This window comes from Populus trichocarpa, chromosome 11, assembly GCF_000002775.5.
Source record: "Populus trichocarpa isolate Nisqually-1 chromosome 11, P.trichocarpa_v4.1, whole genome shotgun sequence".
In the NCBI taxonomy this organism is placed as follows: domain Eukaryota; kingdom Viridiplantae; phylum Streptophyta; class Magnoliopsida; order Malpighiales; family Salicaceae; genus Populus; species Populus trichocarpa.
The window spans coordinates 17797039-17805943 of record NC_037295.2 but is presented as its reverse complement, the minus strand read 5'-3'; the positions used below and the strand labels follow the sequence as shown (position 1 = coordinate 17805943).

At 33.0% G+C, this 8905-nt stretch overlaps 1 protein-coding gene across 1 annotated transcript; it reads left to right on the top strand.

Annotated features, from left to right (window-relative positions):
- The first annotated feature begins 4647 nt into the window (after positions 1-4647).
- Positions 4648-8246, top strand: LOC7489080 (subtilisin-like protease SBT3.5). The gene is made up of 10 exons (XM_024580906.2): positions 4648-4959; positions 5029-5120; positions 5219-5316; positions 5394-5549; positions 5632-6296; positions 6372-6463; positions 6547-6786; positions 6895-7009; positions 7189-7381; positions 7487-8246. The coding sequence occupies exons 1-10, from the start codon at positions 4837-4839 to the stop codon at positions 8047-8049; spliced, it is 2337 nt and encodes a 778-aa protein (XP_024436674.1). The 5' UTR covers positions 4648-4836; the 3' UTR covers positions 8050-8246.
- Positions 8247-8905: the final 659 nt, after the last annotated feature.

Here is an 8905-nt window from a genome sequence, read left to right as displayed (position 1 = left end):
TATGATTACTTACTCTTAGATCATTAAAAACCAAAACCACATCATTTTAGAGTTTTTTTAAAATAAAATTTAAAGTTTAGATTGCCTCAGGTTAATCCCTCAATCTATAACTTGGAACTTGGATTAGGTAGATTTATGGGTTAAATTTTATAATTATGGTTTTTGGCAAGTGAAATTAGAAATTCTGAGTAGAAAAAAAGAAAAATGCAGGTTATTTTGGAGAAAAACTTGAATTAAAAGGGAAAAAAAAAACAATTTGTAGTCTAAGTTATAAAAATAGATGTAAAAGTATAGGGATCTTTTTATGTGATTCCTTGTACTAAAGGGATTATGTAGCTATGAGACTATGATGTGTTTGTGATTGTGGTAGTGGTGGCGGTTTAAAATATTTTTCGCTTAGAAATATATCAAAATAAAATTTTTTTATTTTTAAAAAATTATTTTTGACATCAGCACGTCAAAATAATCTGAAAACATAAAAAATAATATTTTTTAGCAAAACAAAAATTAAAATTTAAGAGAACACAGTTTCAACCGCGTTCCCAAACATGCTCTGAGAGCCTATTTGTACCTTGTTTATCTATAGCTAACAATTTTCTTAGCTAATCCTCTCAAGCTCCTTTTCTATAAAAATCTCAATCCTCCATTAATAAATTAAGAGTTCTAAATAAAAGAAATAACCTTGACAATATTTATGATTAAAAAGATAGGAGTGATGGAGATAAATATAGAATGTATAAAAAGTATTTATTTGTAGAAATAAAGATAAAAATAGAAAATAAATCTATTTTTAGAATGGTTTTAAAATGAATTTTTATTAATTTAAAACAGAAAAAACAAGAAAATATATTTTCTTTGTCTCAATTGACCTTATAATTTTATTTTATTTTTTTGTCTTAATCGGTAACCAAATGCTAACTGATAACCTAGATAGCTTCTAACTTCTACTATTTTAACCAAATTCAAAGCAATTTTATTAAGCATCTTTTATTTTCTTTACTTCTATGAAAACTAATTTTTATATATATAAATACATTTCTTAATCGCTTAACATTGTCTTTACTAATATCAAAAAAACAAATTCAACACAAAAACTTAAATTGTTAGGTGAAGTCTTAAGATATGATTTATATTATTCTTTAACACACCTTTCAAATGAAAGCTCTTTGAACTTGAAACTTGCACAAGCTCACACTACCTTATGATTTATATTAATTTTAATCAAATAAATAGGGATGATGAGATTCGAACTCGTGATCATTTGATTATCAAGGTTTTGATACCATGTTAAATAACCAATTCAATCTAAAAACTTAAGTTGTTAGATAAGATACTAAAATATTATTTATATTATTTTATACCAACTAATAATATTTCTTCAAACATAGTAGAACACAGCAATCAAAACATAATACAACAAAAGCTCAGTCAGAGTTGAAATACATAGAATTAGAAACACCCATTTCAGGTATCATCATGTATCATCAATTTGGAGAACGTTTTTGTGTTCAAGATTCAGGGACTTGTCCGTTACAACACAAGAGAAAATGAATTAGGTTTACAGTTTCATAGGGCACCAGGTCGGTCCACATGAAGCAGCAAGATGTAATTAATTGTGTTCCCAATTTTTCCTCAAGTCATCATCCATCTTGAAGACCTTTACGAAGCATTATAGAATTCCTTATCAGAAACACTTTCCTTAAAGCCAATGGAAAGAAAACATCAAAAGCAAAAGAGCAACTTGGAGATTGTGGGTTGGGAATCTCAAGTCCGATCTTTAATTAAGGCAGTACAATCATTGTGTCTGTTGGGACTTGTACAATTTTCAACAATGCCTTTAATTGATTAAGAAAATATTGTATGTTACTGTTTAGCAAAAAAAAAACAAATCTTTTTTATTTCGTTTTCTTTTTTCTTTGATTATATCCTTACAGTCTAAATTGATAGTCAAATACAATATATTTATTAAAGAAGGGAAAGATTCAAAGATATGGAACTAAAACAAAACCACTACGGTTTTTCTAAAATAAAATTTTGATTTCAATTTGATTGTGGATTTTAAAACTAATTTTTAGGTTGTTAGATGCTATAAATATGTGTTTACAAGGGGTTTATGGTATTTTGTTTTTTTGGGATCAAAATGTGGTTGGATATAGATTTTTCTTAGTTTAAAATAGACCAACTTGATTTTTGATGACCGGAGGTCGTCAAAATCTGGGTAGTGCAGGCAATGCATCGCATGCTATTTTTTTCAAAGCGTCATCCGCCCTTTAAGAAAACTAAAAAAAGAATGAGGTCCAGACGCGTGGGCTCCTCCAGGCCGTGCACGTGTGCTTTTTTCTCGAGGACCAGGAGCTTTGGGTCTTCTTAGCTAGAGAGGCTGGGTTTTTTTAATTATTTTTTACACTTGCATTTTTTTTTCTTACTATTTTTTTTTTCAATTTCATCACTTAATATTTGGTTGATTATTAATTGGGTAGCGTAATTTGTTTCTGTTTGATTTTTTTTAATCACTTTGATATTTTGTTGGTTCTTAATTTTATAGGTGTTTATTTTACATCAAACATTATATAAAAAAAATTATTGAACTTAATTAAATCCATGATCTTGGTTGGCTGGGTAGAGATCGAGCTTTATAATTTATTTATTTTAAATAAATAGATCTCAATTTATTTAATTAGATATATACATAAACTTTTCAAATTGCGTTTGAGATTTTTTAATGTACAAAAACAAGTTGTAAAAGTTTACATATACAACTTTTTTTTAATAAAAAGATATTCAATATGCGGTAAAATACAGGTTAAATAACTAGTTCTAAACAATTTTAGTAATATGTTTGAACAATCACATAAAAATCTAGAAGGTGTTTCTTTACACGGTAGCTTTAGCTTTTAAAGTAAACCGCGTAAACATCATGTTTGGTAACATTAAAACTCAATTTACTGTTTGTGTGGGACCCATATATTTTATGTTGAAATCGCCGGTTTGCACAAAGCAGCTGGGAGCTGTTTCTCCCCCTGCCGCGTCTATGCTAAGTGAATTAATCCACCTGGGCACTGTTCACGTGAACAATGCCAGGTGAATTCTAACTACTTGGCACTGTATCTTCATTGTTCATTGGATCACGTCCGACCCGGTAAAAAAAATTATTTTTTTAAAATTGTGTTTTACTCGAAAAACCAGTGTTTAATATTATTTAATAACACCACATAAATTAGAAGGAAATCGTATGATGACGTAGCATTTGCGGAATTTGATCGCAATTCCAATTTTGTTGCTGATGATATTTTACCTTATTTTGTTACACGCTCAAAAAACCATGGAAACTATAGTCCTTATCAGATGAATTTCATACGTGATGAAATTGTAGATAAGTTAATGGAATAATAAAAAAATATTTGATATAAAATATTATTTATTTAATGATGTAATAGTGGTAGTTAAATCTACAATATTTAAATTAAAAATTATCAATATTAATATATATCGTTTTTAGTTATTTTATAACCTCAATTTGAAAAGTATGTTTAAACAATATACATTAAACTACTTTTTATTAAATCTCAATTTCAACCATATTTGAAACCAAATATATATAAATATCAAATGAACCTCAACTAAAATAATTTTTTTAAAATTACAACCATAAAAACTACCACAATATGAAACACGAACATTAAACAACTAGAAGCTAACATTTTTTCATGACATCAGTTTAGATTTTTCAAATATTTCGACAAGGTCAAATTATGAGCCATGACCTATTTTTAGTAATGTTGCAGCCATTGGTTGTGTATAAACATACAAAGTCTCAGGTTAAATCATAATTGTCTTGTTCGGTTCAGAATCCGACCCAATTGAAAGCTCAAGTTGTCAGATTGCTACGTTAACTATAGAGTCACCGAGTAACTCAGATTAAATCTTAAAATGATATCTTTTTTTTTTAATAAAACAGCATTTTTTTTATAAAAGTTTAAATAAAAATTTATTTAAAGTTGACCGAATAAAGTTTCATCTAAGTTTGGTAAGATTAATTAAATCACAGATTAATAATTTGGATCACTCCAATTTGTTTGAGTTAATATATTAATATCAAGCTTTGGATCAGCAAATCAACCCGCTAGTCTAGGTTGGATAACTATGTGTAGAATTCTTTTAGAAGTGTTTTTGAAACCATTGCAGAAGGGCCTATAGTTCAAGCATGATTTTGCTGCTGCCACTCATCTGTAAGGGCTTCATCAATCAACCTAGCAGGAAGCACAGACAAAACCGCTCAATCTTTTACCTTCAACAATGTATAAAAATGGCCTCTAGAATATCAAACAGTTCATGTGATAAGACCAAACAAAATTCCAAGAAGATGTTAAATGAATGCATGATCATTGTCTTTTGTTTGAGAAGCTTAAAATTATGCTTTACAGTACTTAAAAGCAGCCTGACAAGCATTTATGCCCTACTGTACAAGTTGACTAAAAATAATAAAGCGAGAAAGATGGAAAAAGGGATAGCAAATTCATCAAATCTTTCTTTATAAAATCATGCCTCACATGGCATGCATGCATAAACAGCAAAAAGTGTACCAACAGAATTCCCAGTACCCAGATAAATTTTTAGTACTGATATTTGTAAGAATCAAATTAATAATTTCTAGAAAATAAATTTAAAATGATCAATTGAGCTACTTCCCCGATTGGTCTCCTCCCCCTTTACTCATATTCCTTCATGCTCTAATATATTGCAAATGCAATAATGACCGACTTGTAAACCTTGACAAAATTCCAGCACATTAAATTTAAAAATACTTACTCGCAAACCATCACTTCTGTTTGTGTGATGGACCTCAAATCAAGTAAATGGAGGAGGCCAAGCAAAAATCACTTCTTCACGATCATAGCAATCTTTTTAATTCAACACCAGCTACATGTTTCTGTAAAATGTGCTGAGGCCACAAAGAAAGTGAGTGTAAATATTTCTAGATAAGTACAGAATCGTTTTTTGGTGGTTCTGAACAGGAAATGTTTCCAGGTGCACATTGTGTATATGGGAGAGAAAGAGCATGAAGATCCAGCAATAACCAAAAAAATTCACTATGAAATGCTGTCGACATTGCTAGGGAGGTATGATTTGATCCACATTCCTCTTGAGAGTAACCAGATGTTGATATGGTTATATTCTTACATAAAAATCCTAAAACTTTCTTCTACTTCTTTTGAAGCAAAGAAGCAGCACGAAGTTCAATTCTCTACAGCTATAGGCATGGCTTTTCTGGGTTCGCTGCAAGACTGACAGAGTCTCAGGCAGAAGATATTGCAGGCACCATAATTGTTGATAACTCTAGTAATAAGATAAAATATTTCCATTTTTAAAAGATTGTTTCCTTTAAATTTCAGAGTTTCCTGGTGTTATCCAAGTAATTCCCAATGGCATTCACAAGCTCCACACAACTAGAAGCTGGGAATTCATTGGTCTCAATCATCATTCTCCTCAAAATCTGTTAAGGCAAAGCAACATGGGCCAAGGAACTATCATTGGTGTAATTGATTCAGGTAATATGTTTCTCTTTATTAGCTGAAACCAATGCTTTCACAGGATCATTGAAGGTTGTTGGATTGGTGTGAAATTCTGCAGGAGTGTGGCCAGAATCCAAAAGTTTTCATGATGAAGGCATGGGGCCAGTGCCATCTCATTGGAAAGGAATATGTCAGCAGGGTGAGAGCTTCAACTCATCCAATTGCAACAGAAAGATCATTGGGGCTCGCTGGTTTGTAAAAGGATTTCAGGATCAATTACCTTTTAACACAACTGAAAGCAGGGAATTCATGTCGCCGCGAGATGGCGAGGGCCATGGTAGTCATACAGCTTCCACAGCAGCTGGTAATTTTGTCGAGAAAGTAAGCTATAAAGGACTAGCTGCAGGTTTAGCAAGAGGGGGAGCACCTCTTGCTCACTTGGCAATTTATAAGGTTTGTTGGAATATTGAAGATGGAGGATGCACTGACGCAGATCTTCTGAAAGCATTTGACAAAGCCATACATGATGGAGTAGATATCCTATCTGTGTCAATTGGCAATAATATTCCTTTGTTCTCCTATGTTGATATGCGCAATTCAATTGCAATTGGCTCCTTCCATGCAACTTTAAATGGGATCTCAGTGATCTGTTCTGCAGGAAATGATGGCCCTATCTCACAGACAGTTGAGAATACAGCACCTTGGCTCATCACTGTTGCAGCCTCTACAATTGACAGGACCTTTCCAACAGCCATTACACTTGGAAACAACAAAACCCTCTGGGTAAGGCTATAGTTCTTGAAACAAATCAGGCAAAGAGATACCTGGCTAAGTTTTGATTTTGCGTTTTGTATTCAGGGCCAGTCTATTACTACAGGTCAACATAATCACGGATTTGCAAGCCTTACATACTCCGAGCGCATACCTTTAAACCCCATGGTTGATTCGGCGTAAGACCTTTGTTTTTCCTGCTTTTTCATGAATTATTTTCACTCTGCTACATCCTGTGAGCTATGATATTAAATGTATTCAGAAAGGATTGTCAGCCTGGGAGTCTAAATGCAACATTAGCAGCAGGAAAAATCATACTTTGTCTATCAGAATCAAATACACAGGATATGTTTTCTGCATCAACTTCTGTGTTTGAAGCAGGAGGTGTTGGACTTATATTTGTACAATTTCACCTTGATGGGATGGAGTTATGCAAGATCCCCTGTGTCAAAGTAGATTATGAAGTAGGGACACAGATAGTTTCCTACATCAGAAAAGCCAGGTAAGGACATGGTGAAGAGGTTAAAGCATGTGCATGCCCCCGCGCGCGCACATCGCGTAAAGCTTGGTTCTATGAAAATAAATGGCATTTCTCCAACTTCATGTGAAGGTCTCCAACTGCAAAGCTGAATTTTCCAAAGACTGTTGTTGGCAAAAGAGTTTCTCCGCGACTTGCATCATTTTCCTCCAGAGGACCAAGTTCAATTTCTCCAGAAGTTCTTAAGGTAAACGAAGCAGACTAGATTCGACCGTATCAAATAGCATTAGTTGTAAATCAGAATTACTAATAGCCAAATAATGCAATCACTAATTCTAGGAAATGTGTAGTCGTTACATTTCCTTTAATCGTGTATAATGTCATCATTAATTACCTGTTAATCCAATGTCTGATTGATGATGGTAGCCTGACATAGCCGCACCGGGTGTGGACATCTTAGCTGCACATCGACCAGCCAACAAAGACCAAGTTGACTCGTATGCATTCCTATCAGGAACTTCAATGGCTTGTCCCCATGTGACAGGAATTGTAGCTCTCATTAAGTCTTTACATCCGAATTGGTCTCCTGCAGCCATAAGATCAGCACTTGTCACAACTGGTCAGTCAAATTCAACCTCATTCAGTCATTTTTTTTGTTTCCTTGAGGACACCAACTATATCTCAAGTTATTAACGAAATTCTGACAAAATGACACAAACTGCAGCTTCCCAAACTGGAACAGATGGAATGAAAATATTTGAGGAGGGCTCAACTAGAAAGGAAGCAGACCCATTTGACATAGGTGGGGGACATGTGAATCCTGAAAAAGCAGTGTATCCAGGGCTTGTTTACGACACCAACACAAAGGAATATATTCAGTTCCTTTGCTCCATGGGCTACAGTAGTTCATCTGTGACCAGGTTAACCAATGCCACAATCAACTGCATGAAAAAAGCCAATACTAGACTTAACCTCAATCTTCCTTCAATCACCATTCCAAACCTGAAAACAAGTGCAAAAGTGGCAAGAAAGGTGACAAATGTGGGAAATGTTAATTCAGTGTACAAAGCTATAGTTCAGGCTCCATTTGGCATAAACATGAGAGTTGAGCCTACAACTTTAAGTTTCAACATGAACAACAAAATCCTGTCATACGAAGTTACTTTCTTTTCAACTCAGAAAGTTCAGGGAGGATACAGATTTGGGAGCCTTACATGGACTGACGGCGAGCATTTTGTTCGGAGTCCAATATCTGTACGTGCTATGGAGGCATATGCAGATGTGTAATATGGTAGAGAAAATTGTAATGCTATCGAACAATAACAATAATTCTTGCATTTTGTACTTTCCTAAGTGAAGGAACAAGGAAATGCTGCAAAATCTACTGCTCATCATTGTGATGTGTAATCTACCCCGAGAGATTACTCAAGAAGGCTTTAACAAGTAATAATGTTGTTGATATTTTGCTCATTGCATTAATAGAATTTTTGGAATCTTCTGAATAAATTTTTTATGAAATTTCATGTTTGAAACCATTTTAAATATCAATAATTGAATTTCAAATGAAATTTAATCTCTAAAAATAATATAAAAATAAATCAAATACCAACCCTCTGATTCAGTACACTAAAGATGAGAAAATAAACTAAAGATGAGAAAATAATGTTAAAATTAGTTTTTTCAAAATATTCATCAAACCATCTTTATTTTTTTAGACATTTAAAAGAATAAAACGAAGATGATGATAGTAATATAAAAAAAAATATAAAAACTAAATTATATCTTTTTCAAACATGTAAATTTAAATTATAGATTAATTAAATTTAAATTAAACATTATAATTAAATTTAATTATAGTAAAGAACAACCTCTTTTAAACTAGAAAGCCTATATGTATTAAATATATGATGGGCCAAGACTGAACAGGCCTAGGTTAACCGGACTGATTTTGGACTCAAGAAAGAACCATCTTCTGAGAAGCTCATCTGGTCTCCGGGGGCCATCCACGCAATCCTTCCAACTATTCAAGAGTTGGGCTAGGGACTTTTATGCCTGAGCACTGTAAGCCATCTTGCCTAGAGATCCTAACCAGGTGCATGGCTACTCCACTAGGCTTTGACGAGGAAGTAAAATGGAAAAATCT

Coding starts and splice junctions, on each gene's coding strand:
- LOC7489080 (XM_024580906.2), top strand. CDS start 4,837: ATGGACCTCAAATCAAGTAAATGGAGGAGGCCAAGCAAAAATCACTTC. Junction 4,960..5,028: donor GTGCTGAGGCCACAAAGAAA/GTGAGTGTAAAT, acceptor AAATGTTTCCAG/GTGCACATTGTGTATATGGG. Junction 6,464..6,546: donor AACCCCATGGTTGATTCGGC/GTAAGACCTTTG, acceptor AAATGTATTCAG/AAAGGATTGTCAGCCTGGGA.